Source organism: Symphalangus syndactylus, chromosome 5, assembly GCF_028878055.3.
Source record: "Symphalangus syndactylus isolate Jambi chromosome 5, NHGRI_mSymSyn1-v2.1_pri, whole genome shotgun sequence".
Taxonomy (NCBI): Eukaryota; Metazoa; Chordata; class Mammalia; order Primates; family Hylobatidae; genus Symphalangus; species Symphalangus syndactylus.
This window is the reverse complement of record NC_072427.2, coordinates 69,188,746-69,207,514: the sequence shown is the minus strand read 5'-3', so window position 1 is coordinate 69,207,514 and position 18,769 is coordinate 69,188,746. Positions and strand designations below refer to the sequence as shown.

Genomic DNA, 18,769 nt, shown 5'->3' with positions numbered 1-18,769 from the left:
ACAGGAGAATTGCTGGAACCTGGGAGGCGGAGGTTGCAGTGAGCCGAGATCTCGCCACTGCACTCCAGCCTGGGCGACAGAGCGAGACTCCGTCTCAGAAAAGAGAGACCACTTGTTTCCTATGTTCTCTCACTGAACATTGCAATTAGAAGGCCCATCCCAAATAATAATAAGAAGGACTTTTTGTGTTGAATGAAATTCATCCCAGGAAGTGGGTGGAGGGAGAAATATATTGTTAGGGTTATCTTTGGGTAGGAGAAGGGAGAAGGATTGGGAGGAAGCAGAGGGTGTGTTCACTGTTATCTTACAAAACAAAAACAGAAAACCTTGAAAACTTCCCCCAAACCAAGGTTTGAGAACTACCTATGATAAACAGTCCTTAACTTGGAAAGAATATGTGTTTGGATTTTTTTTTTTTTTTTTTTTTTGTATTACAAGCTTCAGCTTTCTTCTTGAATGACAGGTTGTTAAATAATATCTTCTTCATAAGTACATTTCCCCTATTTAAAGAAGATACATCCGGCCGGGCGTGGTGGCTCAAGCCTGTAATCCCAGCACTTTGGGAGGCCGAGGCGGGCGGATCACAAGGTCAGGAGATCGAGACCATCCTGGCTAACACGGTGAAACCCCGTCTCTACTAAAAAAATACAAAAAATTAGCCGGGTGCGGTGGCGGGTGCCTGTATTCCCAGCTACTCGGGAGGCTGAGGCAGGAGAATGGCGTGAACCCGGGAGGCGGAGCTTGCAGTGAGCCGAGATCGCGCCACTGCACTCCAGCCTGGGGGGGAGAGAGAAAGACTCTGTCTCAAAAAAAAAAAAAAAAAAAGAAGATACATCCTACCATGCTAACGTTTTATGTTAGGGAGGGGAAAGGGTTAAAAACCAGAGAACTAAAGAAAGTCAAAGGTGAAACATGAGATCCTGTCAACATAGTTTGGTTACATTTGTGGTTCTTACTATGTAATTTAGCTGCTTCACAGACAGGTGTTGTTGTCATCTTTTACTTTATTATTATTACTTTGGAAAGGAGGTTTGTCTTTTATTTTTTAGAAAAAAAATGCATTTTTTTTTTTTTTGAGACAGAGTTTCCCTCTTGTTGCCCAGGCTGGAATGCAATGGTGCGATCTCAGCTTTCTGCAACCTCTGCCTCCCAGGTTAAAGCGATTCTTCTGCCTCAGCCTCCGGAGTAGCTGGGATTACAGGCATGAGCCACCACTTCCGGCTAATTTTGTATTTTTAGTAGAGACGGGGTTTCACCATGTTGGTCAGGCTGGTCTCGAACTCCTGACCTCACATGATCCACCCACCTCGGCCTCCCAAAGTGCTGGGATTATAGGCGTGAGCCTCCGTGCCCGGCAAAAAAATCCATTTTTTTTTCCATAGAGATAGGGTCTTGCTACCTTGCCCAGAACAGACCTCAAACTCCTGGGCCCAAGGGATCCTGCCACCCCAAGTGATCCTGCTGCCTTGGCCTCTCAAAGCGCTACTGTGCCTGGCCTATATTCTTTATAATAATGCTAGGAATAAGGAACTAAAAAATAAAAGACATAGAAAATGTTCTAGTAGATTCTGGCCTCCCTGGAAAAAAATGAAGGAAATAAAAATGGATCTATGACTTAACTCAGTTGTTTTCTTGGATTCTATAAAAAACATTCATCTCTTCACCTTGCTTCACCTGGCCTTTAAATCGTTACTGATAAAACTCCATTTTCACATCAACCCTTCACACTTCCATTCTCTCTGAGGGTGCAACGATAAACTTTGGAGCAGGAGGTGGAGTGGGTGATCATGGATTTAGCAGCTTCTTTGGGATGGTAGAGTGTAACATCCTGTATTAAGCATCAGGCTGGGGAATTTTGCTGGGAGGCGCCCCCTGTATCAAAGAGGCTTGGACCTACGATTTTTCTGTGCCTCAACCGGCAACAATGCCAGATTCAGTGGGTCAGCCACAAAGAACAGGCTCTCAGTCTCTCCTCTTTCTCTTGAATCTTTCACCAATGGATGCTTTTGTTTCCCAGCCGTCATAGATATGCCTCAGACTGGCATTTTCTTGCCTTTTTAAAACAGACCAAAAAAATCATGCTCAAAGAATGATGTGCATTAGAAAGGCAATTCAAGCACAGTAACATTATCAGGGTAAGGTGAGGTTGGACAGGGTGTCTGGGGTATTAGTCTCACAATACAGGGCATTGATCTTGTGAGGTTTTTTTGGCTCCCAATATGATAATAACATTATTTAGGATTGGGAGCATCTTAAATGATCAAATCATTTTAATAAATTATATAGTAAGTTTTCTGTTAAGCTAGAAATGCAAAGTCAGAGCAATATAAATCCCTTTAGTTTAAAAAGACCTAAATCAGGCTTCCTGAAAATGTTGCTTTATATAACTGGAGGTATAATTTTATAGATCTGTTATTGACTGATCATTCAATAATAAAAACCAGCTTTGTGGTACTATCTGTAAAACAGTTTCACAAAAGAGTAATGGTCAAATAGAGTTAGGTAATTTTTATTTTTTATTTTTTTAGACAGGGTCTCACTCTGCCATTCAGGCTGGAGTGCGGTGGCACTATTACGGCTCAATGAAGCCTCCCAGGTTCAAGTGCTCCTCCCAGGGGCCTCCCAGGTTCAAGTGCTCCTCCCACCTCAGCCTCCCAAGTAGCTGAGATTACAGGCATGCGCCACTATGCCTGGTTAATTCTTACATTTTTTGTGGGGACGAGGTTTCACCATGTTGCCCAGGCTGGTCTTGAACTCCTGGGCACAAGTGATGCTTCCTCCTCAGCCTCCCAAAGTGCTGGGATTACAGGCATGAGCCACCACACCCAGCTGAGGTAGGTCATTTTTTAAAGAATTTATGGAAAATATCCCTTTTGAAATAGCAAGTAGAAAAAAATCTTAGTACAAGATCTTTATCACAGTATTGCTTTCAATAACAAAAAATTGGAAAACAACATAATGTATAATAATAGTAGCTAATATGTATTGAGTGTTTAGTGTGTGCCAGGCACTGTTGTAAGTGCTTTACATGGATTACAGTACTGTTTTTATATTTTACAGCTGAGGAAGCTGAAGTGCAGAGTAAATTTTGGTATGGTAGAATGAAATGCCAAAGAGCCATTAGAAGTTTTTGTGTAGATCTTTCTTTAGGATCACTGAAAAATATACTTTTTTTTTTTTTTTAAGACAGAGTCTCATGGCCGGGCACGGTGGCTCACGCCTGTAATCCCAGTACTTTGGGAGGCCGAGGCGGGCGGATCACGAGGTCAGGAGATCGAGACCATCCTGGCTAACACGGTGAAACCCCGTCTCTACTAAAAATACAAAAAATTAGCCGGGCGAGGTGGCAGGCGCCTGTAGTCCCAGCTACTCGGGAGGCTGAGGCAGGAGAATGGCGTGAACCCTGGGGGGTGGAGCCTGCAGTGAGCCGAGATCGCGCCACTGCACTCCAGCCTGGGCGACAGCGAGACTCCGTCTCAAAAAAAAAAAAAAAAAAAGACAGAGTCTCGCTCTTGTTGCCCAGGCTGGAGTGCAGTGGTGTGATCTCAGCTCACTGCAACCTCGGCCTCCTGGGTTCAAGCCATTCTCCTGTCTCAGCCTCCCAAGTAGCTGGGATTACAAGTGTCTGCCACCATGCCTGGCTAATTTTTGTGTTTTTAGTAGAAACGGGCTTTCACCGTGTTGGCCAGGCTGGTCTTGAACTCCCAACCTCAGGTAATCCGCCCACCTCAGCCTCCCAAAGTGCTGGGATTACAGGCGTGAGCCACCACGACTGGCTGAAAAATATACTTTTACATTAAGTTTTTTAAAAAAACAGATTTTGGAACAGTATGATTCCATGTATGTAAACCTATATATTGTAAAATAAAATTTATAGGAGGCCAGTGCGGTGACTGATTCCTGTAATCCCAGCACTTTGGGAGGCCAAGGCGGGAGGATTGCACAAGCCAGGAGTTTGAGGCCAGCCTGGGCAACATAGTGAAACCTCGTCTCTACAAAAAAAAATTTAAAAATAAATAAAACGTATAGACCATTGGTTTGTTTATTATTTATTTGAGACACGGTCTTGCTCTGTTGCCCAAGTTGGAGTGCAGTGGCACAACCACAGTTCACTGCAGCCTCAACCTCATGGGCCCCACCTCAACCTGGCTAATTTTTTAAAATTTTGTAGAGACAGCCTCTCCCTATGTTTTCCAGGCTGGTATCAAAATTCCTGGGCTCAAAGCAATTCTCTCTCTTCGACCTTACAAAGTGTTGGGATTATAGGTGTGAGCCACTGCACCAGCCAAGACCATTGGTTTGAACTGAGCTCCTGCACTAGCCCCAACAGATGAAACCAAAATGGAGTTACTCAGGGTGATGCTCCATGATGCCACCAGGCCAGAACCAAGATCTGTATCTGATCTTTGAAAAACTCGGGAGAGAGATAATAACCAAATCCCCAGACAGGCTGCTTTTAACCAGCACGATAAGGCAGTGCCCTCTGCTTTAACCTTTACAAGGAAAGTAATCTATTTATTTATTTATTTATTTTGAGACGGGAGTCTCACTTTGTCGCCCAGGCTGAAGTGCAAGTGGCGCAATCTCGGCTCACTGCAAGCTCCGCCTCCCGGGTTCACGCCATTCTCCTGTCTCACCCTCCCGAGTAGCTGGGACTACAGGCGCCCGCCACCACACCCAGGTAATTTTTTTGTATTTTTAGTAGACACGGGGTTTCACCATGTTAGCCAGCATGGTCTCGATCTCCTGACCTCGTGATCCGCCCGCCTCGGCCTCCCAAAGTGCTGGGATTACAGGCGTGAGCCACCGCACCTGGCCCCTGCTTTTTATTTTCTATTTCTGCTTTCCTCAGCTCTTTTCCATCAACAAAGCCACCTCCTCTGCTCAGTTTATTGGATTTTATAGAATGAGGTGTTGCCCTATTCTGGAATCACAAATAAAAGCCAATTAAGATCTTTAAACTAAATTTGTTGTAATTTTGTATTTTGACAGTTCATATGTTTTTTTAAATAACAATATCCAGAAAGACGTTTATTAAGATGGTAACTGCTTGAATAGTTTCTTTTTGTATTTTTCTATATGATTTGAATTATTAAAGTGAACATATGTCAATTTAATAGAAGCAAAAACATTTTTAAAGAAAAAACATTTAAATTTTTCAGGTACCATTTTTTAAAAAATAATTTTTATTAATTTTATCAGCAAATGAAATGGAAACATAAGTAAATAAAACAACTTGCAATTTTAAAATAAAGGTGACCAGGCACGGTGGCTCACACTTTTAACCCCAGCACGTTGGGAGGCTGAGGTGGGCAGATCACTTAAGGTCAGGAGTTTAAGACCAGCCTGGCCAACATGGTGAAACCCCATCTCTATTAAAAAATACAAAAATTAGCCAGGCATGGTGCTGCATGTTTGTAATCCCAGCTACTCGGGAGGCTGAGATGGGAGAATAGCTTGAACCTGGGAGGCGGAGGTTGCAGTGTGCCAAGATTGCATCACTGCCCTCAAGCCTGGGCAACAGGGTGAGACTCAGTCTCAAAAAATAAATAAATAAATAATTAAAGGTGAAATAGTGACTGTTTTCCAAATGTCTTGAATTTACTAAAGCTATGCTATCACTTCACTACCATTTAAAAATTATTTCTCTTTATTTTTTCAGTTCCTCAATATTCCTAAAACAACTTTATTTCTGTTTTTTGTTTTTTGTTTTTTTTTTTTGAGACGGAGCCTTGCTGTGTCTCCCAGGCTGGAGTGCAGTGGTGCAATCTCGTCTCACTGCAACCTCTACTGCCCAGGTTCAAGTGATTCTCTTGCCTCAACTTCCTGAGTAGCTGGGATTACAGGCGTGCACCACCACACCCAGCTAATTTTTGTATTTTTAGTAGAGATGAGGTTTCACCATATTGGCCACATTTGTCTCAAACTCCTGACCTCTAGTGATCCGCCCATCTCAGCCTCCCAAAGTGCTGGGATTATAGCCGTGAGCCAACATGCCTGGCCTATTTCTGTTTTTTAACAAGCAAAACTGAAGTGTCTTCCTTTCATCAAAGCTTATGGAGTGATTTAAATGAGATAGAAGTAGTATATGGTCTTAAAATGGTTCTAGTTAATTAGGTTGAGCATCCTTGTTTAGGTAAAACTTCCATTTATTTCGCTCATCTATCTGTATCAGTGTTTCCCAGACATCTTAGGAAATCACCTGGGACTCTTGTAAAAATAAGAATGTCACTCTCCACTCAACAGCTACTGAATCAGGCTGTCGTGACTTTTAAAGTACCAATCACATTTGTGAACCCCTCTGCAGAGCAAGAGCACCCTATTGGAAAGAAATATAATGTATTCCACATTGCAACAGTGTAGTGGTTCTGGGTATTTGATAACAAGGCCTTATAACAACTTTTGATTCAGTTGCATTGCTTCCTGGTTTCTGCAATTTCAGCGCACAGGGACAAGTTTTGAGATTGTTATGGATGCCTCCCTCTACGTCTGCATTCCAGTTTCTACCATTTCTTTTTAAAATACTTGGCCCCAAGAAGTTATCCATTTCCAGACTTTATGCAATCTCCAAAAACAGTTTTAAAAAATTTAAAGCATGCTTTTACATTGAGACTTGTAGATCCCTTTTTTTGTTTGTTTGTTTTTTGTTTCTTAATAGCACCAGCCCCTGCAGGGCTTTATTTATTTATTTATTTATTTAGTAGAGCCCCTGTCTCCCTGTGTTGCCCAGGCTGGTCTCAAACTCCTAGGCTCAAGCAGTCTTCCTGCCTCAGCCTCCCACAGTGCTGGGATTACAGGCATTAGCCACCCCACCTGGCCAAGACTTGTAGATCCTTTAAAATGAAACTTTGATCTTTATTTAAATATAATCTGACAGCAAAAGGGTTAAACAATTGTGGCTTGTTCCATTATCCCTGAAAGGAATACGAGAACTTCAAAGAATTATATAGCACACAAAAGAACCTATACTTAATATGACTCAAAGACTTGAAGATTATAAGATTAGAGAGTAGACCTTCCTGTTTATGTCTCGAGGGCATTTTCTAAGAGAAATAGCCACAGAATCTCATAAAATATCGAGAGTAATTTTTTGTTACTCATCCTTTCCCTTCCTTCCTTTGCCATTATAAAACCTCTCTTCCCTATCCCTTCAAACAGATGGAATCGTCTGAGTCTTTGCAGGTAAGCAACTGAAATATGCTTTCTATAAGAAGTTCATTAGAATGAAATATTTATCATTTTGTGTATTCTGTGTGGCTTAGGCAAGGTTAGGAGTTAGTGCATAATATAATTTTTGCTCAGAAGAAAATGAAGTGTTTCATATTTAAAGCTATTCAGTCTTAACTACTTTCCTTTTCATTATCAATTATTATCATGTTTCTAAAAATCAAAAGATATGTAATAACTAGATTGACTATTATTAGGAAACAGATGAAGAGATGAACGTTCAAAGAATGCTAATGATTTTTGTGTCAAGAAGGTGAATGAGTCATTGTATAAAAAGGTATAAAAGAAATACAGATCACAGATTAGAAAGTTTCTCTTTTTTAAAAGAAACAGTAGAGTGCTTTGTGCCAAAAGCTGATTATCACTAATGCTTCATATAAAATTGGATACAAAAAAGCAACAGTTTTATGCTTTGAGCTAATTTGTCACCTTGGATGTCACAGGATATGAAACCCACAACTTTCACAAAAGCAACAGTCCGTTTTCATTGCCTTTTCAAATGTTTGGGCATTGCAATTGAAATGATTTTATTACTATTTAGAAATTTAAAAACATTTCACCATTTTCCTAGTGTTTTTTGTTTGTTTGGTTTGGTTTTTCTGAGACAGGGTCTCGCTCTGTCACCCAGGCTGGAGTGCAGTAGTGTCATCTCGGCTCACCGCAACCTCTACCTCCCAGGCTCAAGCAATCTCCCACCTCAGCCTCCCAAAGTGTTGAGATTACAGGTGTGAGCCACTGTGCCTGGCCAAGGTTTTTTTTTTTTTAAGTAAGAATGAAAACCCAAACCAGTGCAAAAAAATTTTTTTTAGTGAAACTGAATGTCAGAACTTAAATTCAAAGAAATAGAGATGATTTTTTAAAAAACAATCTGCAATCACAAGTTCTTTAAAAATCAAACAGAAGTGCCCTTACAAAATCATGTCTTGTTTTTGATGAAATGGATACTTCCTTTATCTGACGTCAAGTGACTAACTTATTGTTTCCCTCAGAAAGCCTCTTGACTAAGGTTTCCACTTGTCTTTATATTTACTTAGCAAAAGGTGTCTGTGACTATTCACTTTCAGAGAAAGAAGAAAAGCAGAAAAGAGAATGCATGTCTTAAGATGCTAAGGGACAGTGGATTGAAATAGCCTGGAAAGTGTTCAGAAAGAATGCCAGCAAATCAAATGTTCACCTGGGGCTCAGGAAGAAAGAAAAGAAAAATCAATGTGCAGTCAAAGAGTGGTCTTATTTTGCTAGAAAGTGACTCTCCAGAAAAGCTGCAAGGAAGCTCTCCCTTAACAACACCTCTCACATTCCAGAGACTGTCCTAAACTCCAGTGTTCAGCTTCTGTCTGAAAATCAGACTTATCTTCGAGTCTTCCTTCATACAGGAAAAATGCATGTGGCAGTGGTAGCAGTGAACGTGATATTGCTCCTAAGCCTGGGGTGGACATCAGACTCTCTCTGCTCACCCACAATTTTTTACAGAGACTGCTGGATCCGTCGCTTCCCAGGTCTTCTAATCAATCTGGAGGAGTCTCAGAAGCTGGGAGCCCAGTTCTTGAAGTATTATTCTGAAAGCACTGGCCAGAAGTGCAGTAGGAGCTGCTGCCTTCGGAAGGATGGTAAGTATTCATGATATGCTTGGGCAAAAAGAAGAAGAAACTTCCAAGGATGAAGCCCTAGGTGAGGAGCCCTAGGCAGAGGCCAGTAAACAGTTGTAAAGGACTAGAGAAGATGCCCTAGGGTGTGGGAGAGAGAGGGAGAGGAAAGAGAGCCAGTGAAACTGATTTCACAGTCTGGGCCAGAGCAGGCTCTATTTACAGATTTAATAATGATCCAGAATTTGATAGCACCTACAGGAAACAGAATCCTCTTTTCTTCACCAAAATGCTAAATGAAAATATTTCCCCCAAGGTTAATTTACAATATTTTTACAGCTCAAAATATATATGATTTTTAAAATATTTATTTATTTCTCATTTTATTTTAAATTTTTAGAGACAGAGTCTCACTATGTTGCCTGAGCTGGTCTTGAACTCCTGGACTCAAGTGATCCTCCTGCCTCAGCCTCCCAAAGTGCTGGGATTACAGATGTGAACCACTGCACCCAGTCAAATATTTATTATAATTTCCCTTTCAAAATACATTTTGGTGATATTAGTATCATATCAAATTTTTTTTAATGTGCTGGGCCAGGTGCGGTGGCTCATGCCTGTAATCTCAGAATTTTGGGAGGCCGAGGTGGGTGGATCACCCGAGGTCAGGAGTTGGAGACCAACGCGGCCAGCATGGTGAAACCACCTCTCTACTAAAAATACAAAAATTAGCCAGGGGTGGTGGTGAGCACCTGTAATCCCAGCTACTCGGGAGGCCGAGTTAGGAGAATTGCTTGAACCCGGGAGGCAGAGGTTGCAGTGAGCCGAGATCGCACCAGTGCACTCCAGCGTGGGCAACAGAGCGAGACTGTTTCACACACACACACACACACACACACCCCTAAACTAAAATGTGCTGACTTAGGTTTACCAAATGTGGAATGTATTAAAAAACAATTTAGAGTGCGATTCATGTTTTGAAAGAAATAGGGAGATATATGTCAAATACCCGCCCCAAAATCATATTTCCAAATATTCCTCATAGATGTTTTGTCTGTCATATGGAATCTGCGTGTAGACTTCATCCATATAATATGATCAAGACCTGCAATTAGGAATGTTTATTTTATTATTGCAGGATTTCAAGTTATAATTGCCTAAAGACTTCTTTCATTTCTTTTTCATTTTTCCAAGATTTTAATGCTACTTAAAAATAAACAGCAAAAGCAACACAGCACTTTAAAATAATTCCCTTGGTTGTTCCACACTTTCTTTCCATGGTTTCATATCAACTTGTTAACTTCCAATGCCTCTTGCCCAATTACGTATGTAAGATTTTTGTGTATGTAAGATTATGTATGTAAGATTTTTGAGATGAAAATTGGAGCTACAATAATTTAATAAGAGGAAATCTTTTTGAAAAGTTAGCCAATCCAGATTTCCACCTTCCAGATGCTTTTAACTCCCATAAGGCCTCACTGAGGGGAGAGAGCAGAGGGGCAGGACACTTCCTTGAATTTTCCCGTAGCATGAATTTACCTGACTCCACAGCAGAGAAGCCCTGGCCTTTGGACTCTTGGGGATACTGTAAGCATATAGGGCAATCCCATGATTTTAAAGCCCGTGTAACTTCTCAGTTATGGCTTTCTTCCTTCAGAACAAGAAAGAACAGGAAGCACATTCCAGTTATTAGCCGGAAGCCATAACTTTAAAATGCCACAATCCTGCTCAGAGCTGGGATGCCGAATGTATACAAGGAATGTAAAACATGTTTCAAAATTGTCCTCTACAGAATCAACTACTTGCTCATCAGAAATTTTAAAGTCTTAAGTTTGAATAGTTTTTCTTTTCCTTAAACTTTACAGCACAGTTCTCAGGGAATGTATTTGTAATGTGTAATGTATTAGCAATGTATTATTTACTAATTTTTGTCTTATTCTTTCTCCTGGAAAAATAGAGTGCAGCAACATGAGGGTGTCCTAGAAGTAATGATGGAGATGCAACTCCTCACAGTTCACCTTACACAGAAGCAGTACAGGTTCTGCTAGCAGCAGATCCACAGCTTTAGGCATGCTTTGAGGTCTGGTAATCAGACACTAGCCCTCTGTAATCTTATTTTATTAAAGAAGTTGATACCTTGGCGGCAGGTAGCTCATGCCTGTAATCCCATCACTTTGGGAGGCCGAGGCAGGCAGATCACTTGAGGTTAGGAGTTTGAGACTAGCCTGGACAACATGGTGAAATCTGTCTCCACTAAAAATACAAAAATTAACCAGGCATGGTAGTGCACGCCTGTAATCCCAGCTACTCGGGAGGCTAAGGCAGGAGAATCACTTGAACCCAAGAGACGGAAGTTGCATTGAGCCAAGATTGCGCCACTTCACTCCAGTCTGGGTGACTGGAAAAAAAAAAAAAGTTGATACCTTTTGGCCAATGGATATTTCATATCACATGGTCTCTACTGCACTGCAGCAGAAGTAAAATCTATGTTGCACTTTCGTGAGGGTAGACTGAAGATTTGCATTACACAAATCTGCTTCAGGTTTTCCAGAACTAAGGAAACTTTTTTCTAAGTCTTCTCTTCCTCTGTCAGAGAACTATTTTCTTTTTCTTTTCTTTTTTTTTTTTTTTTTTTTGAGACAGAGTCTTATTCTGTTGCCCAGGCTGAAGTGCAGTGGCGTGATCTCAGCTCACTGCAACTTCTGCCTCCTGGGTTCAAGTGATTTTCATGCCTCAGCCTCCTGAGTAGCTGGGGTTACAGCTGCATGCCACCATGCCCAGTCAATTTTTGTATTTTTTTTTTTAGTAGAGACGACATTTCGCCATGTTGGCCAGGCTGGTCTCAAACTCCTGACCTCAAGTGATCCGCCACCTTGGCCTCCCAAAGTGCTGGGATTACAGGTGTGAGCCACTGCGCCTGGCCAAAGAACATGTTTTAAAAAGCAAATTTGCGTAGAAAAGGAAAGACAGCATGAGCCAGTAGTGTGTCCCCACCTGCTAGAATTCTACCTGCTAGCATCCCTGCCTGTCCAGTCCCTGCCTCTTTAAATGACACTGATTAGGCTTTTCCTTGGATGTGGTTTTGCATGTGGGGAGAGTGCACACCTGCAGTCAGGGCAAGGTGATGCTCACACAGCCTGTGGCCTTTCCACCATCTGGGCCGCTCAGGTATTACTCTTTTGCCCTTCCCACTACTCCCTCTTCTTCTTTACAGCATTTGTCCCTGTATTTTCCTATTTCTTTCTCTGGTGACCCCCAGCCGCTTAGTATTCTGAGAGGACACTGTGCCTAGAAACCTGATATATAAATCCCCAGGGTTTTTTGTTGTTGTTGTTTTTGTTTGTTTTTTGAGACAGAGTTTCGCTCTCGTTGCTCAGTCTGGAGTGCAATGGCGCAATCTCAGCTCACTGCAACCTCCCGGGTTCAAGCAATTCTCCTGCCTCAGCCTCTCGAATAGCTGGGATTACAGGAATGCGCCACCACACCTGGCTAATTTTGTATTTTTAGTAGAGATGGGTTTTCTCCATGTTGGTCAGGCTGGTCTCGAACTCCCGACCTCAGGTGATCCGCCCCCCCCCCGCCCCCGCCCTCCGGCCTCCCAAAGCGGTGGGGTTACAGGAATGAGCCACCAAGCTGGGCCCCCAGAGGTTTTTGTAGCTAATCTAACTTTTCATGAACACAAAATTCTGGGACCAGGAAATAATGATTCCAAATATCCTGTGTGGGATGGAAAGTATGAAAGATTACTTTGAGAAAATCAGTATTTTCTTTTAAAAAGGCATTTTCTGGCTGGGTTTGGTGGCTCCTCCCTGTAATTCCAGCTTTGGGGAAGGCAGATCCCTTGAGCTCCGGAGTTTGAGACCAGCCTGGGCAACATGGTGAAACCCTGCCTCTACAAAAAATACAAAAATTAGCCCAGCATGGTGATGTGTGTCTCTAGTCCCAGCTATTTGGGAGACTGAGGTGGAAGGATTGCTTGGACCCGGGAGGTCTAGGTTGCAGTGAGCTGTAATCGCACCACTGTACTCCAGCCTGAGTGACAGGGCGAGACCCTGTCTCAAAAAATAAAAAAAAGTATTTTCCATATTCACAGAAGCAGTTACAATAGTTTATAAACGTTCTGCAAAATGTCTGCACGTTGCCCTGAAAAATACTGTTAATCCAGTATTCCTGAAACAAATATAAGTTACTCAGAGTTCATGAAACTGGTGGAAATTGAGACCATCCACAGATGTACTTCGCTTGTTTCCCTTTCAGTTTCCTGTAACCTGGCTGTCTTCTACCACAATCCTATTCATGACAATATCAACTGCCTCCATGTTCACTGCCCAACACTGGAGAGCTGCATATTAGAGCCTGGAACCAGTGCCATTTTGTACAACATAACAGACGGTAATGACTACATATTTCAAGACTTTTAAAGAATGCTGGCAATATTCTAGTAGAGGCATATAGCTGAGAAACTGGCTGGCAATAGCTATATGTGAGTCCCTAAAATCATTATTTTCCAGTGAACTTTGGAAAAATTTTGGATATCTAGGAGAGAAAACTGAAAGAAAATTCTCTTTAGTTTGATGTGTTCAGCAAAGAGTTCACTCCAGATTATAAATCATACATGATTGAACAAGAGCTTACCCACTATATTTCATGAATCTCAAGAACTCTTAGCAAAGCCAAAGGAAGCGTTTCTCGGCCGGGTGTGGTGGCTCATGCCTGTAATCCCAGCACTTTGGGAGGCCAAGGTGAGCAGATCACGAGGTCAAGAGATCGAGACCATCCTGGCCAACATGGTGAAACCCTGTCTCTACCAAAATTACAAAAATTAGCTGTGCGTGGTGGCGCACACCTGTAGTCCCAGCTACTCAGGAGGCTGAGGCAGGAGAATCGCTTGAACCTGGGAGGCGGAGATTGCAGTGAGCCGAGATCACGGCACTGCACTCCAGCATGGTGACAGAGCAAGACTCTGCCTCAAAAAAAAAAAAAAGGTCCTGTGGTGGCTGAGGGTACCACTAGGAGATAAAGAAAATGCTAAATGGCAGTTTTGAGGGCCATGGACACTGCAAACAGGATTCGGAAAAGAGGGATGTCAGGTTCAGGGAAACTTACCACTGTGTGCTGAAATACATTAGCATATCATTGGTCCCAAGATAACCAGTGTATTTTATTTTAGAAATGTAAGTGTTTTGTGCCCATTTATGTAATCTCAGGGTGTAAATTAGTGACCATAAAAGAAGAGATCTTTGCCATCAAAATGCAAAGGAGATAAATTTCTTTATCAATTTGTATGTATGGAACACCTGATGCTCCAGGCTAGAATCAACACTGTGGAAGGTCGCAGCCATATCTCTGCCCTCAAGTTCCTTTATAATCTAGCTGATGTGACAAATCTTACAGTTAGTGTTAAGACACAACTAAATACAAAAATATGTGAAGCTGCCTCAGTGCGAAGTTTCAAAGGGGAGGCTAGTGAAAGTCAGTGTATCGAGAGGAGATTCATGGAAGAAGGCAGGCAGAAGAAGATAGTGAGTTCTATATTATGCCACAGGAGAGTAAGCAAACAGATCTGGCCACAATAAGGAGACATGTAGTTGCAATGAAAATATGGCTAAGATAAGGTAGGGACAGGTATCGTAAAGGCCATGGACAGAGTAGAGTTTTTATTTGACTTTGTCAGAAACAGAGAACAAGGGCATTTAATGAAAAAACATGTGAAGTGATATCTATTTGTCCTAGTCCAGGAAAATTATATGCAGGTACAGATTAGAAAATCTAGTCAGGGAAGCATTAAAGTCTGCACAAAGTGACTGTAGTTGAAATGAAGAGAAGGGATAATTACCAGAGCATTGGGAAGATTGAATAAGGACTTAATCACCTTTTTAATAAAAGGAAATGAAGTGAGTGGAGTCAAAATCACTTTGCAGGCCCAAGTGCAGTGGCTCACGCCTGTAATTCTAGCACTTTGGGAGGCTCAGGCAGGAGGATCACTTGAGCCCAGGAGTTCGAGACCAACCTGAACAACACAGAGAGACCCCCATCTCTACAAAAAAAATTAGCCAGGCAAGGTGGTGTGTGCCTGTGGTTCGTCCCAGGTACTCATGAGGCTGAGGTGGGAGGATCACTTGAGCCCAGGAGTTCAAGGTTACAGTTAGTTATGATCGCACTATCACACTCCAGCCTGAGTAACAGCTGTCTCTTAAAAAAAAAAAAATCACCTTACAGTGTAGATTTCAGTGTGGGTGATGGAAGAATGATGATGCCAATGAATGAGACAAGGAGGCAGAGGTAATGATTTTGGCTTTGGGCATATTAAGAGATGATATGGCCGGGCGCGGTGGCTCACGCTTGTAATCCCAGTACTTTGGGAGGCCGAGGCGGGCGGATCACGAGGTCAGGAGATCGAGACCACTGTGAAACCCCGTCTCTACTAAAAATACAAAAAAAATTAGCCGGGCGTGGTGGCGGGCGCCTGTAGTCCCAGCTACTCGGAGAGGCTGAGGCAGGAGAATGGCGTGAACCCAGGAGGCAGAGCTTGCAGTGAGCCGAGATTGCGCCACTGCACTCCAGCCTGGGCGACAGAGCGAGACTCCGTCTCAAAAAAAAAAAAAAAAAAAAAAAAGAGATGATATAAGAGGTCCAGATGGAAACCTCCAATAGAAGACTGGATAAATGAGATCAGAGCTCAAAGAAGAGGGGAAAACATACTGATATGGGTTTCAATACCATTGATGTAGTGGTGCCAGTTGAGCACAATCTCTTTGTGTGTGTTAGAGGGGAGGGGGCAGTGAAGAGAAAATACAGCTGAAAACCAAGGACTGAAGATTATGGAAACCACACAATCAGTGAGATTGTACAAGAGAACCAGCAAAAGAAAGTAAAAATGAGAGGCAGGTAGTCTGGGAGAAAATGCCAAGGGGGTCCGGGGTCCAGGGAGTCATGGAAGAAGAATTCAAGAAGGTGGCCGGCAGTATCAAGGACAAGAGAGAAGCCAAAGCAAGGTGAGGTGAGTGATCAGGAAGTAAGGAAACAATTGACTACCTCAGAAGCAACGGATGCTGGCATGTTTGCGCAGAGAGAGAGAGAGAGAGAGAGAGAAAGATCACCAGCAGGGACCATTGGAAAGCTGCTGAGAGTTTTTTCTCTTCTCCTATAAAGACAAAGCAGTATTTGTTCATGTCTGAAGTTAAAGGGAAAGGAGTTAGTATACAAGGGAGAAAATACTAAAGACAAAGCAAGACCCTCAGAGGTCAAAAAGGGATGAGACTTAAGGCTTTGCTCATGATTTTGCTTATAGTCACCCTTCTCAGGCCCTATTTTGCTTAACTTGATTTAAAGATGCTATATTGCTGGGTGCAGTGGCTCCTGCCTATAACCCCAGTACTTTGGTAGGCCGAGGCCGGTGGATCGCTTGAGCTCACAAGTCTGAGACCAGCCTGGGCAACATGGCAAAACTCCATCTCTACAAAAAAAAAACAGAAAAATTAGCTGGGTGTGGTGGTACACACCTGTAATCCCAGCTACTCGGGAGACTGAGGTGAGAGGATTGTTTGAACCTAGGAGGCAGAGGTTGCAGTGAGCCGAGACCATACCACTGCACTCCAGCCTGAGTGATAGGGCAAGACCCTGTCTCAAAATAAATAAATAAATAAATAAATAAATAAATAAATAAATAAATAAATAAATAATAAATGCTATATTGTGTCTCAAATCGTTACTGTTTCTACAGCTCTCAAAGTAACACTCACTATTGTACAAAAACCCTGACAGACACAAAGCCTTCTCCTTGGGTGTAGTCAAATTTGTTCATTTAAAAAAAAAGTGTTTTAGAAAGTTAAGATAAATTCAAATGTAGCCAGTATGTTTGGAAGCCTTTGAGAAGTATGTGGTAGTAGAACGTGAATTTAGCTTCGTTCAATAACTCATAGTGGCAAAAGCCAACCCCTTCTCCAAACTGTGCTTTAAGGTTTTTGCTTTGAAAGTAAAAATAAAATGAATGATGCCTTATTTATTTTTCAGGTATAGATCCGGATTTGCTGGTTTTTGAACAATCTCCCACGTATCTAAATACTCGTTCTTCATCCAATAGATGGGACAGACCAAGGGTTCTAAAAGCTATGAATTTAGATAAACAAACCACCACGATAAATGGTATGCTGCCATCCACAGAGGCTCCATCCTCAACCACGCATCAAGATTTGGTTGAAAACACAAACAGTGCCGGTTATTCTAAGGAATTAACCACAGATTTTTGGGCAAGATTTACTTCCCGGAATGACTCCATTACCACAAAGATAAATAAGGTGTCACCAAGTACTGATTTCATCAGCAATCCAGATAATAAGACTATTTCTCCTTTCTTTGTACCCATAGACACAAAACTTTCTCATATGCCGATTCCACCCCGACTCAACAGTAGCAAACAATTACCGAACAAAACCAAAGGATACAATAGCAGAAACCACACATCTGCGAATGAAGATGAGGTATCTGTGACTTCAAAGACTTGGCTGGTTTCTGTGGCCCTTTGCACCTCTGTCATCTTTCTCGGCTGTTGTATAGTCATCCTGGCATCTGGAGGCTGTGGAAAGCAGCAGGGCCAGTATAAACTAGGACAGAGAAAATCAGGATCCTAGCACCTTAAAAACCATAACCATATGAAGGGGAACTCTTCATAGTAAAAACTGTAGCAAGATCATATGCTTTCAAGGATCTCATTTTTAGTTTTGTGTAAGAAAAGGCAGTTTGGTTAAAAAAAAAAAAAATTAGGCTGGGCGTGGTGGTTCATGCCTGTAATCCCAAAACTTTGGGAGGCCAAGGCAGAAGAATTGCTTGAGCCCAGGAGTTCGAGACCAGCCTGGGCAACATAGTGAGACCCTGTCTCTATAAAATGAAAAATTTAAAAAAATAGCACATGGGGCAATATGATGCACCTGTGGTCCCAGCTACTCAGGAGGCTGAGGTGAGAGGACTGCTTGAGCCCAGGAGGGCAAAGCTGCAGTGAGCCGTGATTGCACCACTGCACTCCAGCCTGAGCAACAGAGCCAGACTCTGTTTCAAAAGAAAAAATAGGATGCTCACTCCTACCAATCTGTGGGAAAAAAAAAAAAAAAAAGGCTAATGCTTGATAAACATAACTGCTTTTTTTGTTGTTATTTCTATTTTTTGAGTAGTGTTCCCTCTGCCAGAGTTGCAAAATTCTGATCCTTAACAGTTGTTACTGAGTGAGAGACACTGTTCGAGTGCTCTGGGGGCATGAACTCACTGAATCCTTCCAACCCTGAGAGGTGGGTGTACTGCTATTAACCATGATACTATTATTATCACATTTTACAGACGAGGCAACTGAGGGGAAGAGAGGTTAAGCATCTTCCCTAAAGACACACAAGTATTAAGCAGTGAAGTCAGGACTTAATTAAACACAGGTAGTCTGGTTCAAGTCCATGCTCAAAATCACTGTTAGACTAAGAGCCTATGTTTTCCCAAAAAGCATGAAAAAACAATACCAGGAAGAAAACAGCACAATATCATCATATTGGCCTCCCAGTCAAGGCCAAATTATTGTCACCTGTAGTAATGCAATCGTGTAGTAATTTGAGCAAAAGAACACAGTGACTAACAGTTACTAACCCATAAGCAAATGCTTCCTGATCTTAATCTAGCTTTCTACTTTCAATTGATTAATCCGTCTCAATCCCAACCCGTCTTCATCTTCCTTTCAGTAATTGTGCTACGGAGCTCTTTGAGCTTTTCGTGTTGATTTCTGTTGAATAAAGCTTGGGAGTTTTAGTTTTAGTTACATCCCTCACTTGTATACATTCTGTTTTCCCAGGTGTAAAGATTAGCTCCAGGTGTTTCAGTTCTGTCCAAATCTTACACCAGATTTACCCCTTAAATCTTAGAAGACTCTTAAGTGTGGAATACTGTAGTTCAAGTCTGTAATAAACTTAAGCTTTTTAGGCCCCTCA

The 18,769-nt window shown here is 42.0% G+C and overlaps 1 protein-coding gene across 5 annotated transcripts in view; it reads left to right on the top strand.

Moving 5' to 3' along the window:
* The window catches only part of MANSC4 (MANSC domain containing 4), a 19,920-nt gene extending 1,151 nt beyond the window's left edge, over positions 1-18,769 (top strand). Inside the window, exons 2-6 of one of the 5 annotated variants that reach the window (XM_063640298.1) lie at positions 4,538-4,681; positions 7,159-7,182; positions 8,292-8,834; positions 13,065-13,199; positions 16,821-18,769. In XM_063640298.1, the coding sequence (XP_063496368.1) occupies positions 8,606-8,834; positions 13,065-13,199; positions 16,821-17,437 (981 nt within the window). In that variant the 5' untranslated portion in view covers positions 4,538-4,681; positions 7,159-7,182; positions 8,292-8,605 and the 3' untranslated portion in view covers positions 17,438-18,769. Of the gene's footprint in view, positions 1-4,537; positions 4,682-5,567; positions 7,183-8,291; positions 8,835-13,064; positions 13,200-16,820 lie in introns of all 5 variants that reach the window. The other 4 variants (XM_063640299.1, XM_063640300.1, XM_063640296.1 and 1 more) reach the window with 4 other exon arrangements.